A 26970-nucleotide genomic window follows, 5' to 3' on the forward strand; every position below is an offset into this window, starting at 1 on the left:
ACTGTAGGACGGAGAATAAATCAGGAGATAATGAGAGCATGTAAAAAAGGCAGTACATTAATCATGGATTACTTTAATCTTCATGTAGATTGGGAAAATCAAATTGGCAGAGGTAGACATGAGCAAGAATTCACAGAGTGTATTAGGGACATTTCTTAGAAAAATATGTTGTGAATCCAACCAGAGATCAGGCTATTTTGGATCTGGTAATGTGTAATGAGGCAGGTTTAATAAATGATCTCAGAGTAAAGGATGCCCTAGGAAACAGTGACCATAATATGGTTGAATTTAGCATTCAGCTTGAGAGCGAAAAACTTGAGTCAGAAACAACTGTCCTAAACCTTAAATAAGGGTAATTACGATGGAATCAGGGCAGAGTTGGCTGGAGTGGACTGGGAAAGCAGTTCAGCAGAAAAGACAGTTGATGGCAGACAATGGCAGACATTTAAGAAAATAGTTCATGACTCTCAACAAAGATATATCCCAGTGAGGGAAAAGATTCAAGGATAAACCAACCCATGGTTAACCAAAGAAGTTAAGGACAGTCTCAAATTGAAAGAAAAAAATATACAATGTGGCAAAGATTAGTGGTAAGTCAGAGGATTGGGAAAGTTTTAAAAACCAACAAAAGATGACCAAAAAAGGAGGGAGGAAATAAACTTTGCGGGTAAACTAGCAAGTATTACAAAAATGGACACTAAGAACTTCTTTGAATATATAAAAAGGAAGAGAGAGGCCAAAGTGAAAATAGGCCCCTTAGAGAATGAGGCTAGGGAAATAATAATGCGGAACAAGGAAATGGCAGAGCAGTTGAATTAATACTTTGCTTCAGTCTTCATGGTAGAAGATGCTAATAGCATTCCAAAAATACTAAATAATCAAGGGGCAAAAGGGGGGGAGGAAATAAATACAATAACTATCACTAGAGAAAAAGTACTAGGGAAACTAATGGGGCTAAAGGCCGATAAGTTCCCTGGACCTGATGGGTTGCATCCTAGGATATTAAAAGAAGTAGCTACAGAGATAGTGGATGCACTGGTAGGAATCTTCCAAGAATCCTTAGATTCTGGAAAAGTCCCAGAGGATTGGAGAAAAAGGGAGGGAGATAAAAAACAGGTAACTAAAGGCCAATTAGCTTAACATCTGTCATTGGCAAAATGTTGGAGTGTAAAATAAAGGACAAAAGAGCAGAGCATTTAGAAAAACATAATCTAATCAAGCAGAGTCAGCATGGCTTCATGAAGGGGAAATCATGCCTCACAAATTTATTAGAATTCTTTGAGAAGGTAACAAGCAGGATAGATAAAGGGGAACTAGCAGATGTATTATATTTGGATTTCCAAAAGGCGTTCGATAAGGTATCACACATAAGGCTACTTAATAAGATAAGAGCCCATGGTGTTGGGGGTAGTATATTAACAAGGATAGAGGATTGGCTAACTAATAGAAGACAGAGAGTTGGGATAAGGATAATTTTCGGGATAGCAACCTGTAACTAGTGGAGTGCCATAGGGATCACTGCTGGGGTCTCAATTATTTACAATATATATTAATGACTTAGATGAGGGAAGTGAATGTACTATAGCCATGTTTGCCGACGACACAAAAATAAGTGGGAAGGCAAGTGGTGAGGATGACACAAGGAGTCTACAGAGGGATATAGACAGGTTAAATGAGAGGGCAAAAACTTGGCAGATGGAATATAATGTGGGAAAATGTGAGGTTATGCACTTTGGCAGGAAGAATAGAGGAACTGAATATTATTTAAATAGAGAAAGACTGCAAAAGGCTGCAGCACAGATGGATTTGGGAGTCCTTGTGCATGAATCCCAAAAAGCTAACATACAAGTTCAACAGGTAATAGGGAAGGCAAATTGAATGTCAGCCTTTGTTTCAAAGGGAATGGATTATAAAAATAGAGAAGTCTTGCTAAAACTATACAAGGCACTAGTTAGACCACACCTGGATTATTGTGAGCAATTTTGGTCCACTTATCTAAGGAAAGGTATACTGGCATTGGAGACAGTCCAGAGAAGGTTCACTGGGTTGATCCCGTGTATGGAGGGATTTTCTTGTGAGGAGAAGTTGAGTAGATTTGGCCTACACTCATTGGAGTTTAGAAAAATGAGAGGCGATTTTATTGAAACATACAAGATTCTTCGGGGGCTTGACAGAGTAGATGCTGAGAGGTTGTTTTCCCTTGTGGGAGTGTCTAGGACCAGGGGGCATAATCTCAGAGTAAGGGGTCGCCCATTTAAGAGAGAGATGAGGAGGAATTTCTTCTCTCAGAGGGTAGTCAATTTGTGGAATTCTTTACTGCAGAGGGCTATAGAGGCTGGATTGGTAAGTATATTCAAGGCTGAGATAGACAGATTTTTAATCAGTAAGGGAATCAAGGGTTATGGGGAAAAGGCAGGAAAAGTGGAGTTGAGAATTATCAGTTCAGCCATGATCTCATTGAATGGCGAAGCAGACTCAATGGGCCAAACGGCCTACTTCTGTTTCTACATCTTATGGTCCCCCGGACTCCCTCCTCTCTCCATACTTCTTCCTCCCCCAGGACTTCTTCCTCCCCCTGGGCTCCTTCCTCCCCCTGGAGTCCTTCCTCCCCTCTCCGTACTCCTTCCTCCCCCCGGATGTCTTCCTCCCCTGGACTCACTCCCCGCCCCACTCTCCTTCCTCCCCCCCGGACTCCTTCCCTCTCCGAACTTCACTTACACCTTCCATCCCCCTTCCACCTACCTCGCCAGTTGCCGTCTTCTCTCCCGTTACTCCCTCCTCTGCCTGTAGTCCCTTCTCCTCCCAGCCACCACCCCCCCCAACATCTTTGTTCTCCCCTCCAAACCTTACCCCCAGACCCCTTACTTCCCCCCCCTCCCAACCTCACCACCCACCCCCCCCCGACATCTCTTCCTCTCCCACTCTATCCTAGACCTTCTTATCCCACCCCCTCAGTACATCTTCCTGTCCCAAACATAGCTGGACCTTCCTCTCCACCCCCTCGACGATCATCCGTTGTGAGCAGACCCTCAATGGTGACTTTCCACCTTCTATGAGCTGATTCGCGGTGGAGCCATCACCATGAGAATCCACCCAGCGTGCCATGGACGTTATTCCAGGATCCCGTTGCTGTTGGGCTCTAACATCTTCTGCTCCTCAGATATCTGCGATGTGAGCAAGGCCCTGGCACCAAGTCCCAGCTTCTGCACGTCACACTTGTCAAGACATGTTCTGCACTGGTGTGTTTTCCCGCCAATGTGGGCAAATGATCCAGCATGGTTCTGGCTGGCTGGCCTTTTAATGATATGCAGATGTATTACAATGAGATTCCTGATGTACGATGGCGGGAAACGCGGCCCACCATCAACGAGGTCAGCAGACAATTGCGAACTGGTTTCACGACGTCATGAAACTAATTTCTGGCCTTCTCGCCGTATTATCCACTCACGCCACCGAACACGCCTGACGCCAGTGGGCATGGAAAATTCCGCCCTGTGTATTTTCCCTCTGGAGCCGGAATAAAGGACATCACTGAGAAAATGCTGAACATTTTGAAAGGGGAAGGGGAACAGTCAGAACCAATCTCATGGGAAGGAAAAGGTTTGAGGTCCCACTGTTACGGTTTCAGAAGCCAGGGAGAAAGTTAAAAAACAGGACCACAAAGGTATCAACCTCTGGATTACGCTCACTGCCACGTGCTAGTGAGTATAGAAATGCTTGGATAAAACAGTTAACATGTGGTTGGAGAGATGAAGCAGGAGGGGGCACTTCAGATTCTTGGGGCATTATGGTCAGTTCTGGGGCAGGAGGGGCCTGTTGAAGGTGGGTGGGTTGCACCTCAACAGAGCTGGGTCCAATCTCCTCGCCGTAAGGTTAACTCGTACTGTGGGGGTGGGGGGGATTATGGGATTTAAACTAATTTGATGAAGGGATGGGAATCAGGATGAAACATAAACAAGGAGATAAAAGGTGCGTGGAGAATTGGAAGAGGAAAATAACAATAAAGTAACAATGAATAGTCCAAAAAAGGGAGGAATCAAACAGCGGAAAAATGCAAAGCAGTCTAAGACAAGTTTGGAGTGCAACTATATATATATACAAGGATATACTGGAGCAGACTCCAACCTCCTGGACACATGAAGGAAACATTGCTGTTGATAGCCCATTGGGGAAGATAGAGGAGGTGATTGTAGACACAACACTGACTTTGCCCAGTTAATACTACTGAACAATACTGCCAGACCAGTAGAAAATAGGAAGATTTTCTCACCTGAAAAATAGATCCATGGCAGTTGATGGTTTGGTGGGAGCCCTGTGCACCTAGTTATCTGCCTGAAGCAACTTTCACATGTGCCTTCATATGGGCATGTCTGCCCAAAACAGTTGGGGCACTCTGAGGTTATATCAATTGGGGCCCTACGCCTATTGTGAGACCCTGACTGCAACTTTCAAACAGAAATGAGCAGAGTATAGATTGTGTGTATCCCGATTCCATTTCTCCAGTTGAGAATTCTAACCAGTGATCTTTAAATGGGCTGTCAAGGGTTGTGTCCTAACAGGTAATTTTTTCAAAATTCTTTTTAAGATTTTCTTGAGTTCCAGACTACTTCAGCAGACCTCACAAAAACCTTTCGACAAACTACTGCCTGTTCTCAGTCTCCCACAACAGGCGTAAACGTTACATCTCAGTTCACTGCATGCTACAGCTGGCCATTTTCTACCATGGGAAGCCACCCGTTTGTGCCCGATGTTCAGCAACAATATATTAATAGGGGCCAAACCTCAAAGCTAAAAGGGCCTCCCAATTGCTAGAAAGGCAGGTGCCACCACTAATATTGCATCCATTCTATACTCAAATCAAAAATTTCCCCCACATATTTGAGACTGTCATGCTGAAACTCTATAGTGCTTCTGTCAGGTCACATCTTGAATGACCACTGAGACTCAAGGAAAACATCACAAATAACACAAACATACAACAGCACATGGACCTTAATGAAAATTGACTGTTCAGTGAACTGAAACAACTCCAACATATTTTATAATATTCCATCCCAGTTGCCATTTCTACTGTGCTTACAAATAAGATAATTATATATTGATATTTCTAAATAGGTTACATGGTTTGGTCTATAAAAAGGGCAACAAAGATCCTAGTTTCAACCCTCTGCTTTACTCAAAATGCTGCCCTCAACTAATGCCCATTGTCTTGAAGGTACAAGAAGTCCTTGGTTATGTATTGTCCTAATGAGGGGAAGAAAAGTCAGAAAGCGTTTCTTTTCCTAACCATTATCCAATTATTATTTCCCTGCTGCCACTGGAAACTGTGTGTGTGGAAATTGACGAGGATGAGATTTGGCTCATGCCCATCCCAGCCTGAGTCATCTCCTTCAGAAGATGATGGAGAAACGGAGGAAAAGGAGGGCAGTAGAGTGAACAATTTTATCTGTAATATATTATGTACATTTTCATATCCCAAAATTTCAACTGTCACTGGTACATTAGGCCTCAACCACCATCAGAACACTTTACACAATAAATATAGTAATTTACCCCTCTGAGAGCTCTATGGAATGGCTTCTTTCAGGCGCAGCTTCCGAATTGCAGACCCCCATGGGGGTCAGTGTTACTGGCCTTCACAGCCAACATCTGGCAAGCGTACAATTTTTTGCTGCAGCTTACTCAACAGATTTACAAGACATCCTTGACATGCCAAATGATTAATAATGAGTAGGTTATCATACTGCACACTCCTCTGACAGGCAGATGTATGCGCCTGTATTGTGTTTCACCTTCTATTGCTGTACTGTGATATGAGTGTCTTGGGAGATGGCCCAGAATGTTGGGCTCAGCCAACCCCTGTCTCTGTTCCAAGTTTGGTTTATTTATCCAGATATATTTTAATTATCAGTCTTTCCATCACCTTGTAACTCCAGTACCAGACAGAATTATTCATGGTAAAATTATGTAGATTGATTGGAACCAACTGCAAATAATATGTTTGCATTCATTTCTCTTCCACACAAACCTCTTGACTGAGTAGTCAGTAAAGAGAATTTTGCATGAAACAGACTGGATGAACTCATCATCTCTATGGCACCCAAAGGACATGCTCTACTTTTAGCCTGTCAAACAGAACAACACAAAATAAAGTCACTGTGCTATAAGAATTATTTCTTTGTTTGTTATTCCATGTTAAAAGTATTTGTCTTCTCTCTACTGCTCCAATGTAATTTCTCTGGCTGAGTTTCCAGTTCTATTTCAATGCTGTTCTACAGCCAGGCACCAGGAGGTCTTCAGAAGTGGGCCAGTGGGCCACAATGACTCACTTCTCTCCTTCTAAGCTGGAAAGTATTTGGCCTTCAAACTACACCAGAACTGGATGTTCTGGCTACAGTGTTTTGAGTTTGATTATGTGAGTCCTTTTACAATTGATGTTGATTGTGTTTGATTGGTTAAGCCTGGGTGTGGGCTCGGAGAAAAGTAAACATATGGAAGAAAGAGGTGGAAACAAAAGCTGAAGCATAGAGTAGAAGACATTTTAAAGCAGTATAAATAAAACTTGTTACACACATAAAAACTATTGTCATCTCTGCATAGATCTGAGATATAAAATATACAACACTGGCTGGGACTGGAACCTTGTGGGGAATGGTGGGAGTGTACCAATGTCCAGTCACCCTATGCGGCAGAATATGTCAACTGCACCTCCTATTTAGAATAAAACATTAGAAACCACTTAACTCTTAAAACATTACAGTTTTTACTTGTAATTGCACAGAACTTCTGTTTGTTCGGCAAAGTGTGAATTAAGTGGTTTATGAAGTCAAGAGCTCAAGTCAACTGGAAGCTCAAAGTTTTATCTATTGGTCAGTGCCGAGAAACAAATTAGAGTAAAGTGTGTCTGGGTTTGGCTTAATTAGAGTTGACTTCATTAAGGAGCAAAGCTGAATTACAGCTATGAACCCTCAGAGGTGAGAACGCCCAATAATTTAATTTAAAAGTAATTTAAAAGTTTATTTAAAATTTGAAGTGATGGATGTTCAATCCAAATATTTCCCCACAATGCACACCATACACCTTGATAGAATCAGTCAGCGGCAGAGTAAAGCTGCTTCTACTTTGTTCCATCTGTGCGATTTTATCCCAATTTCAGAAGTCTGTTAATTCCCTACTGTGCCAATGGATACTTTTGCCATTTCCCAAACCAACTCTCCTTGCAGCTCCCCTGAAAGAGATTGATAGTTTATTGCCAGTTTCTGCAGAATTAGGAGCTGTTCTACACTGCGGATCTGCTCCCAATGTAATCCCAGACAATGGAGGTGATTTTCTGGGTTTCTGCAGCTATTGCATTCAAGTTATATGGCGGAATCGTCCCAGATTTGCACTAAGTGTGGTAGCGGGCAGGTAAAACGATGTTTTACCCGCCAGCCACAATGGCGGTTTACATGCCACATCGTCCCAAACCCACCGTATTAATTATGCATTCCTGGGAAACACACCATTTCCATGGCGGGCAGGCTATTATTCGCCCGCTACGCCATCACATCACTGCTTCAGCATGCTGGGCGTCATATTTAAAGTCCATTTGTGCACACATATCTCAGTGCTCCCAGCCCACGGCTGCTGCAAAGAAGACACAGCCCTGAAAGGCAAAAAGACTGCAGCCCCCAGGTTCAATGGCGCATCCCTCGAGCACGTTTTGGATGCAGTGGAGGCTCGTCATGATGTCTTCTAACCCTGCTCTGGCCACAGGATGGGCAGCAACATCACCAATCCAGCATGGGAAGTGGTGCAGCGGTGGTTAGCACCAATGCCCTTTAAAAGAGGACAACCACCCAGTGTTGCAAGAGGATGAATGATCTCCTCCGTTCCACCCGGGTAAGTCACTCTTCTCCTCACTCTCAACTTACACATTCACAAACCCATCACACATCCACAGGGCCTTCACTCACTGCCAGTTCAAGGGACATCACCATTCATTCTCTCATACGCACCTTCATTGTCCCCATCCTATCCATGGGATCACTCACCACCTGCACATGCCAGGCATACTTATCATCTGGCTTGGCAGGTATCCTACTCTCTATCTCCATCTCTATTTATGCAGGAGAAGCTGGCACACAACAAGAGGGAGAGGTCGCAGACCGGTGGAGGAATTCCTGAAATCAAGGTACGAAAACAGAGCCATCCAGCTGGCCAGTGAGGATCTGGACCATTCCTGTGCTGATGGTAAGGTCAGCAGGGCTCTACCAAGTGAGGGTCCAGCAGTGCAACATCCATAAGACAACCAGGCTGTGGCTCACAGACACTGCCATACACTAATTATCTCCCCTTACTTCCGCAGGTACATCTGCCAAACAGCCGAGGGAGTCCATGACCCAGGGCCTCCAATCAAGCCTCGAAGAAATCTGGAGGCACCCTCCTTAAAGTACCGTCACAGCGCTCACCTACACCCTCCATCAGCGCAGAGACACACACCTCGGTGGGACCTAGTTTTATAGTAGCCTCGGGTCACAATCTGATGAGCACATTGCACTGTCTGATCCGCTACAGGTGGTGGCAGGGACTTGCCAGATGTCCGGCACTCGGAGGGCTGCTGGAGGCCAGAGATTTGCTGAATCTGAGTTAGATGACGAGCCTCTGGACTCGTACATGTTACAGATGCTGGAGCTGCAAAGGCAAACTCAGGAGCACCAGGAAGGGATGTCTGCTGTACTACTCAGATTGCAAGGAATGATGGAGGAGTCCGTCCACCTTCAGGCTCATTGCAACATACCGAGGTCAACACTGGTAGGATGGCGGCCATCATGGAGACCTTGGTCCAGGACTTCACTCCTGCACTGCTGCAGGCAGCTCAATCTCACTCCAGCTGCCCTTTCTCCTCAAGGAGTCAGCCAGGAGCCCTTGGATACCCTTAGGGAGGAGAATCAAAGGTATACTCCCAGAGGCCATCCATCCTGGTGACTCCGGGAGTATCCGGCCCATCCGAATCCCCTCTTCCTGTGACCTCAGCAGCTCCAGCTCCACAGGCCGAGAAGGATGTCATTGCGACACAGCAGGACCCAAAAAGCAGGCTATAGCTCTCCAGGTCTCGGTCCTCCAGAGGACGCCTGCCAAGGTCATCACAGCAGGCTGCCCCCACCTCCGCTGTGGATAGCTGGAGAGCACCAAGACGTAACAGCAGGGTTTTGAAAATTAGGAAGATGTAATTACACAGCCTGGATATGGGTGTTTATCACTTGTACATAGCATTCACCATTGTCAATAAACTCCCAAGAATGTCTCCCTGCCTATGGTTCCTTGTTCTGATGTGCAGTGTTCATGTCACTCAGATGTGAACAGACCTTTTGGCACAAGATAAAGACAGGTGTCTCAGTCCAGGGACTCTTCCTTATGCTTTGTGCAGCCTTCAGACCAAAGTAATCATCTGGCCTCACACTCCCTGGACACATTAGTGATGCCTGCACCTCGATGGTACTTGTCACTTTTGCCAGAATGTTCTGCGCATGCATCCGTCATTCTCTCTAAATGCTCTCAGAACCTTTAATGTGGGGCTGGCCCCCATCTCTTCAGCATCTGTGACCAGTGATGTTGTGTTCCTGAAGGGGTCAAGTGCTGAAGGCAGACAAAGGATCAGATGCTTTTAAAGTTTCATGGCTGCGTCTCCATGATATAACCCTGATCACAGAGCACAAGCGATCTGCCCTCAGCCAGACAGGAGTCAGACATTCTCAGAGGCTAAATGAAGATCTATAGGGTGTCCTCACTGCATGTTGTCATCATCCTCCTGCAATCAAGCGACTGTTAGGGCCTCCACTCCGTCTCTATGACAGGAGCATTATCACAGAGGGTATGTGCATTGTCATTAGCCAGACTGGAGTCAAAGGTTCTTAGATGCAATGTGGTGTCTCCTCGCTGCATGTAGTCATCATCCTCCACAAATCCAGCAGCTATGAGGGCCTCCCGAGAGCGCCTGCCTTGTCTAGCCAGTGCGAGGGCCTCATCCCCATCATCATCGCCTTTGAGGACCTCCTTACCCTCATTCCCATCAGTGTCCTCCACTTCAGAGGAGACCTCCAGCTCTTCCATCTCCTCTTCAGCCAGCTCCTCTCCCTGTTGCAGTGCCAGGTTGTAAAGGGTGCAGCAGGTGACAACGATGTGTGACACCCTCTGTGGACTATACTGCAGGGCTCCACCAGACCGGTCCAGGCATTTTCGCCATCCCGATAGTTTGCAACACCAAGTTGCGAGTTGCAGCATGAGCCTCATTATACCGTCGCTGTGCTGCAGTCTGAGGCTGCCGCACGGGTGTCATCAGTCACGTCCTCTGCAGGTAGCCCTTGTCCACAAGAAGCCAATCCCTGCAGCCTCTGTAGACCCTGGAAGATGTCAGGGATCTGTGACCAACTGAGAATGTAGGAGCCGTGGACACTCCCTGGAAACCGTGCATAGACCTGCAGGATGCGTTTGTGGTGCTCGCACGACAGCTGCACATTCAGCCAATGGAATCCCTTCCAGTTGACATAGTTGACTGTGTGTTGTGATGGAGATCTGAGCAGTGAGTGCAGTTGATGGCACCCTGCACCTGCACGAGATCTGGGTAAACCCAATCGCTGCTGCATCCCAGCTGTCCTCCTCCCGGGCGAAATGCACAAAGTTGTGTGCCCTCGCGAAGATGGCATCCGGGACTTCATGGATGCATCTGTAGGTGGAGGCTTGTGATATTCCACAGAGGTCACCTGCGGAGCCCTGAAAGGAACCACTGGCGTAGAAATTGAGCGCTGTGGTCAGTTTTGCGGTCACTGGCAGTGGATGCCCTCCATGTACCCGTGGTGCCAAATCCTGCAACAGCTGGCTGATATACAGATTAGCTTGGTTTGAAGGTTTCAAAGTTGCTTTACCTTACAGCCATCCCAGATCAGTAACCCCGTGTCCATCCTGTAATGATTTGATGGAGCTGACAGGTTTCAACAAGAAACAGGTAAACTTTATTACAGAGAGCTTTTCAGGTGCTACATGCTCGATCAGGACTCTTGTCAGGAAGCTCCACCCCCAGGATTGCCCACACTTAGGGTTCATTTGTTGGAGCCTCCCAGAACATCACGTGACCCCTGATAGGCAGCAGGAGAGGCCCTTCCTTCAGTTACCACATTTTCTCCTTTTTTTACAATTTCTATTAGCAGGGAAACATTTGAATATCCAACAACACATACATATACACAACTTCAGGTGATTAAAGATCAAGTATGGAAACATGGTTGCATGGGAACTGAATATTAAAGAATATTCAACATTTAGGAAGGACAGACAGAAGGGAAAGGAGGTGGAGTTGCACTGATAATAAGAGATGGAATCAGTACACTAGTAAGAGAGGATCTCAGATCAGAAAAACAATGTGTGGAATCTATTTGGGTGGAGCTAAGGAACAGCAAAGGGCAGAAGACATTGGTTGGAGTTGTTTATAGGCCACCAAACAGTAGTAATAATGTGGGACATGGTGTTAATCAGGAGATGAGAGAAACATGTAACATGGGCAATGCAGTAATCATGGGTGCCTTCAATCCGCATATAGACTGGGCAAATCAGCTGAACACTAATGCTGTGGAAGATGAGTTTCTGGAGTGTGTTAGGGATGGTTTTCTAGAACAGTATGTTGAGGAGCTGACTAGAAGACAGCTATTTTAGATCTAGTGTTACGTAATGAAAAAGGGCTTATTAATCATCTTGTTGTAAAAGAACCCGCAGGGGTGAGTGACCACAATATGATAGAATTTTACTTTATGTTTGAAAGTGAGATAGTTCACTCTGCCACAAGGGTGTTAAAGTTGAATAAAGGAAATTATGAAGTCATGAGGGACAAATTGGCTGAGGTGGATTGGGAAAATACATTAAAAGGTATGACTGTACTTAGGCAATGGATAGTCCTCAAAGAACTATTACATAGCCACAGTTGATTGACTTTTTAAGGGTTTTTGCAACTTGACGTAATGTATAGGTTACATTATTTCAAGTTGCAAAAACCCTTAAAAAGTCAATTAACTGTGGCTGACAAAGGAAGCTGAGGATTGTATACGATTAAAAGAAATGGCTTATAAAATTGCCAGAAGTAGTGGTAATTGGGAAAGCTAATAGAATGTTATCATTTATTGTGAGGAGAATTGATTACAAAAGTAGGGAGTTTTTGCTTCAGATGTACAGGGCATTGGTGAGACCACATCTGGAGTATTATGTACAGTATTTCTCTCCTTATTTACAGATGAATGTAAATGCGCTAGAAGCAGTTCAGAGAAGGTTTACTAGACTAACACAAGGAATGGGCGGGTTGTCTTATGAGGAAAGGCAGGACAGGTTAGGCTTGTATCCACTGGAATTTAGAGGAGTAAGAGGCGACTTAATTGAAACTTTCAAGATCCTAAGGGTGGATGTGGATTAGATGTTTCCTCTTGTGGGAGAATCTAAAACTAGGGGTCACTGTTTAAAACTAAGGGGTCGCTCATTTAAGACAGAGATGAGGAGAAATTTTTTCTCTCAGAAGGTTTTCAGTCTTTGGAACTCTTCCTCAAAAGGTGGTGGAAGCAGATTCTTTGAATACTTTTAAGGCAGGGCTAGATAGATTCTTGATTAACAAGGGGGTGAAAGGTTATATGGGGTAGGCAGGAATGTGGGGTTGAGGTTACATTCAGATCAGCCATGATCTTATTGAATGGTGGAGCAGGCTCGAGGGGCTGAGTGGCCTACTCCTGCTCCTGATTCGTATGTTCGTATGTACATAGATTGCGATGGACTTTCCCAGGGCCCTAACTCTGGAATTAAATTTAAAACACTGCATTATTATGGATAGCTTCGGCTGGAAGTGCATTTTCACAAGGACTATTAATTCATCATAGGACTTAGAATTGGGTGCGCTTGAGGCCGTCAGGTTGCGAATGAGATTGTATATCTTACTGTCACATACACTCAAAAGGATGACTTTCTGTTTTTCCTCCATGATAATTTTGTTCGCTACGAAATAAAATCCGAGGCGCTCTACATACTGGTTCCAGGCTTCCATAGTCACATCGTAAGGATCAATTCTGCCGAAGAGTGGCATGACTAGAGAATAGTCTTTTCTTTTTCTTAAGATTCAATGTACTCACGATAACAAAGCGACATGCGTCAGAACTATTTTACCCTCATCGCCAAAAGTAATGACTTGACGTAGTGAAAAGGTTTCAACAAGAAACAGATAAACTTTATTACAGAGAGCTTTTCAAGTGCTACAAGCTCGATCAGGACTCTCATCAGGAAGCCCCACCCCCGGGATTGCCCACACTTTTGGCTCATTGGTTGGAGCCTCCCAGAACATCACGTGACCCCTGGTAGGCAGCAGGAGAGGCTATACCTTCAGTTACTATAGTTCCTTGCTGTGACATTGGGTTAAGTGTCATCAATGAGGTTTGGGTGTTTTACCTGATTTTTAGCTCCCAAATTGCTAAAAGTAGCCAAGCTGCTCATACTGTGCATTTCCCTGGCCCCAGGCCGTCTTCTACATAGGCTGCTGTACTGAGCTGTTCTTATCAGGTTTAACTCTTTGTCTACCTCTGTAAACCATGAATTTACTGCCCAAACCCAGGCGCTTTTACAGATCTAATTGTCAGGAGGTTAGTGGGTCGTGCTGTGACTTTCACCTCCTAGAGGGATTTGGTTTAGGTACTTCACATTTCGTGAGCTTTTCACCAACACCGTTCCGACTGAGGTCTAAAGTTTGTTTGGTTTTGTCTGGTTTACCAGGGCTAACCCCTACATGGGTTTCCCTATTCTCCTTGTGATCTTCTCAAGTTTTGCCTACTTTAGGGTAGATTCTCCTTTCTTTGTTTTTTTGCATTAGGAGGGGGTCTTCCCCTAACCTGTCCCATACACTCAGGAACACTACTGCCCTCAGGTGGAGGTTTAGCTCTTGCTGCATTGCCATGCAGCACATCAACTAGGTGAGGCACTCCCTCACCATCTGCATGTCTACTTGGGACTCTCCCTCTAAAGTTGGAAAAATGGTGTGGGCTGGCCAGACCTCCTGCTCATCCCACAGTGGTACAGGCTTATTTCTTTTGAAAACATTCTGCCTGGTTTGGGACCTTTGTTCATCCCTGTTCTGTCCTGTATCTTTGGGGATCTCTTTGTTCACAAGGGTTGGGCTAGCTTCGGCTGCAGTGTCCTGAAGCTCTTCAGCTAAGTGGGGCATCACCCTCACTCTCCCCTGGCCTATTTGGGAATTTCCCTGTTGCCTATTTGAATTTTCCACAAAGCTATCAATCCAGCAGATCCCTGGTTCAATAATAACCTCCGTTGTCTTAGGAATTTGTGTTTCCCTAACCTGTTTCACACCTCCTGGAACATTATCGCCTCCACGTGGATGTTCGGCTCCTGACGTAATCCCTTGTGGCTCTTCAACTGGGTGAGGCATCACCCTCACTATCTGCCTTTCTGATTGGGAACTCCCCTTGTCCCCATTTAAATCTGAAAAAAATGTACCAATGAACTCAATTTCCAGGTCATCTTCTGCCTGTTTTAAATTCCACTGGTCTCTTCTGTACCCTTGTTAACTTTACAGTCCTAACCTTGGTCTTCTTAAATTCAAGAAGCTGTTTCTTAACTACTCCAACCCTCACTAGTTCTATCACCTCCCTTTGGGCCCCTGAACACTCTCCAGCTCTCTGCAAACTTTGGCTGCGTGTTCCCTGCCTCTTTGATTATAAGTAGCCCTTGCCTAGCTACTCCAACTCTTACTGGCTCTCTTGCCCAATTTAAGGCCTCTGAACCATTCTGGGTTCCCTGTTTCCTATGGCTCTCAGTTGGCTTCGTCCAGCCCTTCCAGCTTCTTTTGACTCAAGTGATTTTTCCTCATTGCTCAGGAGTATTATTTTACCTTGGAGCCCTCTATTTCCCTTTCCAGTTCATGCAGTCTTCTTTGGAAAGCTTCTTCCCGTCCCTTTCTCGTCTCACTTTCCATTCTCTTTGGAAAGCTTCCCTTCCCTTTCCTAAAACTTTAATTTCCACAGCTCCAATTTTAACCTCCCTACCGCTACTCTATCCATTTCATCGTCCTCAATTTCCACTTGTAGACTGTTGGCCACCCCTTTTAACATTTCAGGTTTTTTAGCTTTCAGGTGAAATTCTAATTCTAAGTGCCTACATAGGTATAGGGGCCATAAAAGGCCATGGGAGTAGGTGGGGAACATAAGATGGCATGGATGGGGCATGGGTAGTGCGTGGAGGGTGAGTGGCTGTGAGTGATGAGGGCTTGAGGGCTGTTTTTGGTTTTACTGCCTTTTTACAACTGGTCCCAAGTCCCAGAGCACCAAGGCGGGTTTTCTAACCAGGCCACTTTGGCATCTGACTCTAGTTAGCAGCCACCCTGGAATGAAAATCATCAGAACATTCGGGGCACTTTCTCCCGAGTTGGGAGTAGGGAATTTTCCTGACTTTGCGCTCCCGACTCAGGATTGAAAATTCAGTCCCCTGGTCTCCAGCTGCCAGTGCTTTTGTAGAGCCGGCAGATTTGTGCAGCTTTTCCTGCTGAGAGAAGTATCGATTTCCTTTTGCATCTCTCTCAATGATAGATCCAACAAATCTAACTTATTCTCCTTATAACTCTGAGTATTTGAAAGGCAAAGAGAGTAAATAATAGGGAAAAAGGCAGGGAGATGGGATAGTGATTGTGCTGGATAAACAGAAAGCACCGGCCCCGACTCAATGGTCGGCTGTGCTTCCTCCTGTGCTGTAATTTCTGTGATTCAATGTGAGGCCATGGCTCACCCAAACTAAGTACAGCTGCACTTTGTAACCACTAGTGAGGAACAGGCAGTTCAATATTTAAACAGTTATTTGTAAATTAGGATTCACTGGATAAAGAGTCTTACAAAGACTCTACGTAGTGTGATGCCTTATGATGTGTTTGGTGTTGTGATACATGATACAATAATATGGTATCACATGTCACATCTGGCCCTTTAGTCATTTTATGTTGTGGGGAAATAATCTTGAAAGTAAAAAATCAATCTTTCTCAGGCCATTATTATGCCAACTTTTGGATGTGTCAGAATGCCATCACATGAAACCGTGCTACCTTGAAGGTTTTGTTCACTGATAAACTATCTCCACATGCTTTTTCATCTCTCTTGCCATCCATATCTTCCTACCCGTCTTAACCCCTGACACTGGAATAAGAACTTCCCCCTAGTTCCCTCACAAGTATACACTCTAACCCATAACTTTTCAGCTCTGGCTCTTCACTGCTGCCTGTTGCAAAAATCTAGTTTCATACTTCATGTGTTAGAATATAACCTATAGATTAGGAAATAGATTTTTTTAAATGATAAATGGAAAGGACCTGATTGAGAAACTGGTAATAACCCAGATGTGAATGCAAATTGAGCCAGCCTGAGCTAATTACAGTTAAAAGGTAACTTGTGTTTATTCAGTAAGGTCAGAGTTGATAGTGGGAAACTTAAACAATGGATGATTATCACTGAGGTTTTGGTGGAGCCAGAAGATCTCCAATTATTTCAATAAAATATTTAAATTATTAATGTAGAGGTCCCAGATGAAAAAAAAGCTGGGAAACATGAGATTTTTTTTTAATAGGGACCAACAAGTCTGGAAACAGCAATCATATCCATTAGCAATATCAATTATTCATATGAGTTACAGAATCAAAGGGTGTTCTGAAGGTAAAAAGAAAATTAATTTATATTTTTGGGAACATCCCAAAGCATGCCATGTTGTCATGGATATGGGCTGTGGGAGTAAGATTACTCCTTTGTTTAATTTCTCTGGGCGTTCATCACAGGAGGCAATCGCAGGTTAGGTGTGCTGTAGGTTGTAGCTCATTTAGAGAGAAAAAAGGTTGCCAGCAGGGTCAGCTTGGAAGGCTTAGAGAAGGCATTTGGGGTATCTGCCAGCAGCCAGGACAAGGATTTGACAGGTCGTGTGGTTTTTAAGGAAGAGTTAGAGGGTCGCATAGCCAAAAACTAATGGAAAGATACCTGTGAAATCTTGAACCTTAGAGAATAACTGGAACACTGAAGAGAAATTAAAGTGAATTCTGGAGGCCTGTGGCATAAGAGCATAAGAAACAGGAACAGGAGTAGACTATTAGGCCCCTCGAGCCTGTTCCGCCATTCAATAAGATCATGGCTGATCTGCTTGTGTTTTGAATTCCACATTCTCATCTACCCACATTAGCCTTTGATTCCCTTGCCTAACAAGAATCTATCTACCACTGCCTTAAAAATATTCAATGACCCTGCCTCCACCACCTTCCGAGGCAGAGAGTTCCAAAGTCGCACAACCCTCTGAGAGAAAACATTTCTCCTCATCTCTGTCCTAAAAGGGCGGCCCCTAATTTTAAAACAGTGCCCCCTAGTTCTGAACTCAGCCACAAGAGGAAACATTCCACACCCACCTTGTCAAGGCCATTCAATATCTTGTATACTTCGATCAAATCACCCCTCACCCTTCTAAACTCCAGCGGAAGCAAGCCCAGTCTGTCTAACCTTTCTTCATAAGACAACTCATTCCAGGTATCAATCTAGTAAGCCTCCTCTGAACTGCCTCCAATGCATTTACATCCTTCCTTAAATGAGGAGACCAAAACTGCACACAGTATTTGAGGTGAGGTCTCACCAATGCCCTGTATAACTGAAACATAGGCCTGAATTTTCTGGTCAGCGTGCGGGGGGGCAGGCCCTGCATGCCGACGTGTAAAATGACGCGCAGTGACGTCGAATGTGCCACCCGATGTCACCACGCATCATTCCGATCTTCAGTTCAGCAGGCGCGTACCGGAGTCGGCTATGCGCCCGCTGAACTGTCAAAGGCCTATTAAGGCCATTTATCAACTAAGTGAGCTGATTGTCTGGGCTGCCCGTCCAACCTTAAGGCGAAGAGCCCAGGCGGCCTTTGCATTTCTCATGAAACCTCATCCACGGGCGGGATGAAGTTTCATGAAGGCTTTACAAATTAAATTTAAAATTTTATTGCAATACATAAACATGTCACATGAGGGGACATGTCTGAGTAATTCTTTTTTCATTTTTCATACTGCATTGAAAGGGAAAGATTTTGGAACTCTCTCCCCTAAATGGCTGTAGATGCTGGGCCAACTGAAGTTTTCAATTGAGATCAACAGATTTTTAGGAGGTAAATGTATCAAAAGATAGGGAACAAAAGTGGGTAAATGAAGTTGAGGTACAGATCAGCTATGACTTACCGAATGGGACAACTAGCTTGTGGAGCTGAATGACCTACTCCTGTTCCTTTGTAGGATGTGTGGAGTACATGGGCAAAAAAGAAACAGTATGACAGTTTCAGCCCCTGGTGCGCTTGACTTTTCCCTACTATACAATACTACATAATACCATTGTTACAGCCACGATACACTTTTTTGCTCCCTTACCTTTTATTTAAACAATAACACCTGAAATAAACCATTTTAAAAATTAATCTTTTGGGAACATAATATAATTGTAGCTATAAGAAGCAAAATATGTAAAGCAGGTCCAATGATCTTCTTGTATATAACTGATTCCAGCAATGTAAAATCTTACCAAATAAAATACATACACCGAGGGCTGAAGTTTTTGCTCCCGAATTGGAAGTGCAGTCAGGTAAATTCCTGACTTCACAAATCTGACTCTGGAAAAGTGCCCTGGATGTCTAGATTTTTGTCTCAGAGGGTGGGGGCTTTCCAGAATCGGGGCTGCCAACCTCAGAAGTAGTGGAGAGGCGGAGGTGGAGCCCAGCATGCGTTAGGTGATTTGATCATGGAGAAAAGGTAAGGAAGGCCTTCTTTGAGGCAGGAAGTGTATGGAGGTGCTGTTTTCACTTGGAGGAGACACCATTAAGCAGTCAGGTAAATGTGAACTCTTATAGTTGTCAAACTGGTTGCAGACACGGGACAGATGATCCGTCATGGGCTTTCCATAGGAAAATATAGCTATTGCTGCTGCATATTTGCATTGTAATAAAGGAATAAACTCAACCAAGTTAAGGCTGGAAAAGAATCACAAGACACGCCATGGAGATGGTAGCATCTTGGCACCATCAACTGCTCACAATATTCTGGATTGGCTCAGGTTACTATTATGCCTCAGGGGATGACTGATACACACCCACCTTTATCATGATCCTTTGCCCTTCCAGCTACTTTCTTTCCACCCATCTCTCAGGATACGCCCATTTAATTGAACCTTAACCAGGACCCTCACAGCTGCACAATCTCATGGCACAACAGTGTGACTCTCAGAGGGGGAAAGCCAGCAGGGTAATTAGTGGTCGGGAGCACAGCATGCCATCCAGGAATGACAGGAACAAAATCCAGGCTACCATGTATTAGTCCAGAGCCATTTCACACTACTCCCAGACTCGCCCATCCACTTCCCAACATTAGTCGCTAATGAGATAGAGAACCAGGTTCCCAACCATGCTACCAGAATGAAGATGGTCCTTACCAGTGGCATGAAGACTGCATGCGTGCTATCAGGAGCAAAGGTGTGCCCATGCATGACCAGCAGCAGAAGTCTGTTTCCTTCTCAAGACCTTCAAATAAGGTCGTAGTACACCAAGGGTTGCAGCTTGAGATGCTCCTCGCAGCATTTCCTGTCCATCAATGACTGACTTCAAGGGGGAATTCAGTGACTCAATGATCAGATGGAGTTTATCAGGTGCACTTCAAGCATTAGTGCTGTGTCAAATGCAGTCATCCACATATGAGGGTTACGCATTCACCTAAGTGGATGCTCTACAAGTCAAGATGTCACGCATGCTCTAGGGAAGCATGCCTGTGTGGTCTCCCCACTACACTGGAAACCTTTGTCTTCCAGATGATAGAAGCTGTAGTTTCTAAGGGAGCTGAGGTTTCTGGCATATTGCAGATGTCACACAATCTTGAAAATAGATACAAGTGGTGGATGGACAACATGGAAGGCTATTAAAGGAGTTGTTCTAACACAGTTTAGGCCTCACCCTGCACAATTTGCCTCAGCTGCAGTACTGTTAGAACATATAATCACATATGTAGGTCTTGAATGTAAAGTGTTGCTTCCTACTGGCACTCTCAGCATAGTGGGCATGATTTGAGTAGACATAGGGTGACGCCTTTGCTGCTTCAGTGGCAGCCACTAACAGAATGTGAAGGGTCCAACTTGTGAAGGACTTCTCAAGGTGTGTTTATGCACTATGTTGAGGCCAAGGGTTATGATGGTCATGGTTTCAGTCATGTTTATGGCACTACCTTTAATTCTGTGCTGTTGGTTTTCTCTTGCTGGGTATGGGCATTTCCCTGAGGAAGTGTGTCTTCCTTTATTATGTGGAAGCTGCTCACCTGAGACTGGCTGATGTTATTTGTGAGCTTTCAAGAGCCTAGGTGAATCTACTCTGGATTAGCAGGCTTCTGGCAATGACCCGCTAAATCAAAGAGTCAGCCATAGCTACATGGGCCTGGCTGTCAGCTGTTTATTGCCGCCCTTTCCCTTCTCCTCCGTGTCAGATCCATCAGCCTGGACAGGGGCCTCCTTCTCCTGCTCCTCATTGTCGTCCTCCTCAGATGACGTAGCTATGGGCCCAGCTTCTGCCTCCTCTATTTGTAGGGCCCTCCACTGCGCCATATTGTGTAGCATGCAGTACATCACTACTATTCGGGAGACCCTTGCAGGGGAATACTGCAGAGCTCCTCCTGAGTGGTCAAGGCACCTGAAGTACATTTTCAGAATAACAATAGCATGCTCTATTGTACTGCGGGACACCACATGGCTGTTGTTATACTGCCATTTGAGATCTGTTTACAGTTGCCTAAAGGGGGTTATCAGCCACCTCCTTGTCCCCGTGAAGCCAACCATGGATCTGTGTCAGTGTTTGACAAAGCTGAGGTAGTTGCAAATTCCCCAGGATAAATGAGCTGTGGTAGCTTCTGGGGTATCATGCACATACATGCAAGAAAACCTTGGTGTGGTCACACACCACCTGTACATTCAGGGAGTGCAAGGATTTTCGGTACACAGAGGTGTCAAGTTGATAAGATGATGCACTTATGGTGACATGGGTGCAGATGACAGCCCCCTGCACCTGAGGGAAGCCTGCTAATTCTGCAAACCCCGTTGCTCTCTGCACCTGAGATACCACATCCATTGGGAAGTGTGCTCCTGTCCATGAGAAAAGAGAGCATCAGTGTCTGCCTTGATGCAGCTGTGTGCAGCTGACTGTGAGATGCCCCAGAGATCTCTTGCTGAGCCCTGGAAAGAGCCAGCTGCATAACAATTCAGAGTCATGGTAATCTTGAGAGCCACTGGCAGGGCAGGAGGATTGGCAGACTGTGGTTTGAGATGCTATTAGACCACAGCACACATCAGTGACCAATTCCTGGTTTAACCTGAGCCGTCTTCTTCATCGGTTCACAGTCATATCAAGGTACAACCTCTGTAGTTGGTAGACCCTTACCTCAGGGTAAAACCTGGCTGTCCTCTTCCATTGTGCATGCTGTGCTGCCTCTAACTCCTAGCCTGGTCCCCTCTCTCTGGCCTCACATTGGTCACGCTCAGATGCTTCCATGGCACAAACGTGCTAAAGTGCCATTCCCATTTTGTAGTTTCTTTGTCACAATGCACACTCCCTTTTCTGGCACACTCGCCTTCTTGCCACCTGGGTCCTCAGTCAAGAGGGGCAAATATATCTGCCTTCCAAGGCCAAAGCCCCGCCCTCCAATCATACACCCGTGATTGAATTTTTTGAAGTTCTGTGGCACTTGGTGAAACTTTTTAAAGCTCTCCAAAAGAGTACCTGACCTCTTGAAAGAACTTGGATAAGTTTAGGCCTTTTCCTGAAAAATGTAAAACCCTATGAGTCGCATATCAGAAACCTGGGTGACGAAAATTGCATCCAACTGAAGGTACCTGCACTTTTAAATGTGAGCCATACACGTCCAAAGTATGACCCCCCCCCCACCCTGTTTCATCCCCGACCCAGGTGAAAATGTTGGGTGCCAGGTTCAGGGTGGGACTTCAGAAATTGGGGCTCCAGCGCCATTTTGGCTAAGGTGTTGTGTTGTTGCAAAAATTTGGGCCTGAAGGTCAAGAGAACTGTTAAATGAGCTGAAATACTCTTGATGCTGCTGCACCATTTGGAATGACACAAAACACTAATGCAATATGTACACCCAACAGTTCCATTCAATATTCTCAAGATAGAATAAACATTTAGTTTTTTTCCACAAAAGCAAGATGGGAAACAGTAACATCCATTTTTTGCCAAACAGAAGGTATCCTTCCTAGTAAAAAGCTATATCACTGGTGCTAACCACCTGGAACATCTATGCCTTATCCTACTGCAGTTTTGTTGGAGAAGGGAAGCTTGGGAAGGGGGGAAAGTAGAATAAATAAACATGATAAACATCAGAAGAAAGTATGTATGTTTGGGACTTAATGATGAGTTCAGCTGCCATGGAAATTAAACTGATTTCTTCAGTTCATCATTGCCTTTCTGATGTCTTTCTAAAGAAAGAATCCTTTCAAGCAATAATGTTAGAAACAGGAGTTGAAACTATTATTGAAAAGCAATTATTTTGTTTAAAGAATTAAGAAGCATGCCTGTAATTGTCTTTCACAACTCAGGCAGTTGACCATTAATTATTGTGCTCTTCACTCAACGTTCATTTTTGTATCTATTCAGGTACTTCAATCATGATAAGATTGTATGTACATCTTCTAAAAAGGGCTTCAGATGAGTAGTTCGCACAATTAATTTGATATAAATTTGCATGATTGGTTAAGGGAAGGTAGTAGGCTCAGAGTAAAAGATGGGGGAGGAGATAACTTTCCCCTAGATTCTCCTGCTCACCATCGTATCTTTGGCAGAAGAGGCCCATAAACACCATAATTAAACACCGCTGTTGATTTTAATAGCATTTTTCCAGGGATTTTGTGACTGCAGATGAAATTCACCACTGCGAACTTACTTTGCATTAATTCAAGCACTTTGGTAGGTATCAGATGGAATTGGATATCAGAGAACACAAAGCACATCATGAAACATTAAACAATGGCTACCCTACCTTCAATGTTATCTTTCAGCATTGAGGAAAGTTCAGCAAACAGCACCAAGCATTGATCTGGGGCTTAGTTCTAAGTTACGAGAAGAAGTCTACAAAAATCTGCTTATTTTTAATTAAATGTCATATTTTCCTCCATAATATCAACTCAAAAGTAATTTATTAGTTGCAAAGTGTGAAAGATAAATGCTAGTTTTTTTCTTGCATTCATTGGGCAAAAGACTGAGATGAGCTTTGACCTAGTTTTTCAAAATGTTGAAAGCCACAGGTAATGTGGATACAAACAAATTCTTTCACCAGGTCCATGAGCTCTGGGCTAGAGGATACAAGTACAAGTGTGGCAAGGTGAATGCAAGTCGCCTGATGCCTCCCTCACAGCTGGTAAAATCGCAGCAGGAGTGGGTAGGCAACTGGAATGGCGCTGCTGGCATGTTACTAGTTTCATGGCATTCCTGCCTGCCATTCTGCTGCCAGGGTTGAGGGGGTGCATAAAGTTCCAGCCCAGGAATACATATTGGAAATTCAGGCATATATCTGACATCATCCCATCAATTGTGGTCCCCTGTGCTGAGCATGTTCCTGAATTATTTTCATAGAAAACTGGACACAGAGAACAAACTTCAGTCAACGTGCTAGTGCTATATGAAACAACTCCTCAAAAGGGGACAGATGTCTGATGGTTTTAAAGCTAACTGCAGATTGAGATGAACAAATCTTTATAGTTCAATTAGGCTCTAGATGGGAGCATCATCTATGGAATGCAATTTGTCACTTTGTCCTGAATTTTATTTGATTGCCTTTGGCAGGGGGTAGAACTGTCATAAAACAAAAATAAAAATACCTGGAAAAACTCAGCAGGTCTGGCAGCAGCTGCGGAGAGGAACACAGTTAACATTTCGAGTCCGTATGACTCTTCAACAGAACTAAGGAAAAATAGAAAAGAGGTGAAATATAAGCTGGTTTAAGGGGGTGGGGGGGGGGTGGGTAGAGCTGGAGAGAGGGCCAGTGATGGGTGGAGATAGCCAAAAGATGTCATAGACAAAAGGACAAAGAAGGTGTTGATATTATCTAAGGAATGTGCTAATTAAGGGTAGAAAGCAGGATAAGCAAGGTACAGATAGCCCTAGTGGGGGTGGGGTGGGGTGAAGGGAAAGGATCGAATTAGGCTAAAAGGTAGAGATAAAACAATGGATGGAAATACATTTAAAAATAATGGAAATAGGTGGGAAAAGAAAAATCTATATAAATTATTGGAAAAAAAAGGGGGGGATCGGAAAGGGAGTGGGGATGGAGGAGAGAGTTCATGATCTAAGATTGTTGAACTTAATATTCAGTCCGGAAGGCTGTAAAATGCCTAGTCGGAAGATGAGGTGCTGTTCCTCCAGTTTGCGTTGAGCTTCGCTGGAACAATGCAGCAGGCCAAGGACAGACATGTGGGCATAAGAGCAGGGTGGAGTGTTGAAATGGCAAGCGACAGGGAGGTCTGGGTCATGCTTGAGGACAGACCGAAGGTGTTCCGCAAAGCGGTGACCCAGTCTGCGTTTGGTCTCTCCAATGTAGAGGAAACCGCATTGGGAGCAACGAATGCAACGAACTGTCATAATTTACCTTCCTCGACCTTTTAGCTCTGGTTACTTACTGGTGTTATGTGGTCAGAAAATATGGTGTAAGCTGTTGCCTTTATTTCTCCTGCCACAGAGCTTCACATACCAGGGGCTGAATTTTATTCTGTGGGCGGGGACCCCACCCCCACCAATGGCATAAAAATCGGGGCAAGCCGACCTGAAGTCAGCGGACTCATCCCGCAGCCAGTTAACAGTTGTCGAGACATTGATTGGCTTAAGGCGGGCAAGCCTTCCAATACCACCAGGGAGGATGTCCCGCCTCCGAGAGCTGTCAGCCAATCAAATGGCCGGCACTTCTCTTCTCCCAACAGCTCCACCGGAAATGGACTGCAATGGAGCTCGGGCCCTGAGTTAAGTCCAAGTCTCTCAAGGGCCAGGCTAGCAGGCCCTGACGAGGTGCGGCGGTGGCAGAGGTGCAGCAGTCAAGAGGGAAGGGTGGACAGGTCAGGGGGAGGTGGGAAATGCGGGGATAGGGGGAGTACGTGTATGTTATGGGGGGTCCTTCCGATTTGTGCAGGGGGGCTGGAGAGAAGGTACCCACCCCCCATCACCTTGCCCTGCCACATCATGGGCTGGACACTTGGTGCCAGCCTCCCCTGCTGATTACCCCACAGGGAGTACCTGGTCATTAATTGCCCACTGAAGGGCCTTAATTGGCCCTTGGGTGAGTCACCCAACACCACCTCCACTGCTGGTAAAATTGCAACGAGGTGGGGAGGCACCTGAAATGGTGCTGCTGGCATGTCACCCAATTTTATGATACCCCCACCTGCCATCCTGCCCCTGTGGGGCCCATAAAGCTCCGGCCCAGGAATGTGAATTGGGAATTCAGGCTTATATCTGACTCGCAACCCCATCAACTGTGGTCCTCTGTACTGTGCATGTTTCTGAATTCTCAGGTTGCATTCCCCGTGCACAAAACTATGCACTAGGAACATTGGAGACAAACTGTACCCTATTAATGATGTGAATAATGCAGGGATTGTTGGAATTTGCAGATTTTTACTGGCAAAACAGCTTCTTCATACTTGAATATGTTGTTAACAGGACACAATACACTCAATACACTCTTCAGAAAACCTGTCACATTGGATAGTCAAAAAGAACACTAAAATATTCTGCAATGCACTTCTTTGGCAATAAGAGAATAAAGAGTCCTCTGTTCTGACATAATGCCTCATTACATTCAGTGCCAATCATTTGCAAATGCATATGGATAGAAAATAAAATTTAACACAATCCAGGCCGAAAAAGTGACCATATATAGGAAAAGTTATCTTCACCCCAGTGATTTACAAAGCGCTATAGTAACATTGCGATTGCTGCATAGTTTTAGAAATGGTGCCATCTACACTTGACAACCAAGTTTTAAAACTGATACTGACAATTTATTCAAAGGTAGTAGGAGACTACAGCAGAATTGACCGCGCTGTGTACTCACCATGGCCTCCTGGATAAGAAAGATGTCAGCTCCATTCGTATAAAGTCTGCTAGGGATCATAATTTGCACAGCAAGTTCCGGCACACTGCTTGGGCCCATGTTTATAACCTTTAATTCAATAATAAAGGGGAAAAAAGGTTGTTATTAGCCCTATTTGATTCAAATTGTTCTGTTACAAGCATCAGCAATAGCCCCACTCCTACGATAGCAATCTCTGGTCACAACATGCATCATTTATGGCTCGCTTTTTAATACAGAACTCTGTAAAGGAAGACTGGACAATTCTGCAATCCACAGGTCCTTCTTAATGAATGAAAATCACATGCTCTGCAGTCGTAATTTCCAGAGATGCGCCCATGACATTGCTCATTGCTGGAAACACCAGCCTGATTATGTGCCCTTATTTGTCTCACTGTGACATCCTTCTACATGGCTCCCAGCGGTAATCTTTATTGAGATGGTTTATGTTTTAAACATTTCCTTGTTTACCCTCTATATAATCAGCACAAGTTAAAAACTCTAAATAGGGAACAAAGGCAGTGGAAAGAAGTGGTGAAGTCAGACTTAATGGCAATTTCCCATCAATTCTAATTATGGAAAAGCTAAGTAAACATTTAATCACAATTTGATTTATTGCTGTCAGTGGCTGTAGCACAAATACACTTTAATCCCACTTTAAAAAGAATCCTGATGTAGGTAGTTTCTGGCTGGTATTAGCTGAGTTATTTTAACATAATGTCAATTGCTGAAAAAGAGCTGTTGTCAAAGCTTTTCATCTTGCGCTCATCAGGACAATTCGTAAGAATGCCAAATATAAAGGGGAC

General features: G+C 44.6%; 1 protein-coding gene across 1 annotated transcript in view; it reads right to left on the minus strand.

The window, feature by feature from the left end:
• The window catches only part of itga9 (integrin, alpha 9), a 574702-nt gene that overhangs the window by 94657 nt on the left and 453075 nt on the right, over positions 1-26970 (minus strand). The window contains exon 23 of the mRNA XM_078540091.1: positions 26147-26254. Within this exon, the coding sequence (XP_078396217.1) occupies positions 26147-26254 (108 nt within the window). The remainder of the gene's footprint in view (positions 1-26146; positions 26255-26970) is intronic.

The sequence above is a fragment of the Cetorhinus maximus genome, chromosome 4 (assembly GCF_964194155.1).
Source record: "Cetorhinus maximus chromosome 4, sCetMax3.hap1.1, whole genome shotgun sequence".
NCBI classification, from domain to species: Eukaryota; Metazoa; Chordata; class Chondrichthyes; order Lamniformes; family Cetorhinidae; genus Cetorhinus; species Cetorhinus maximus.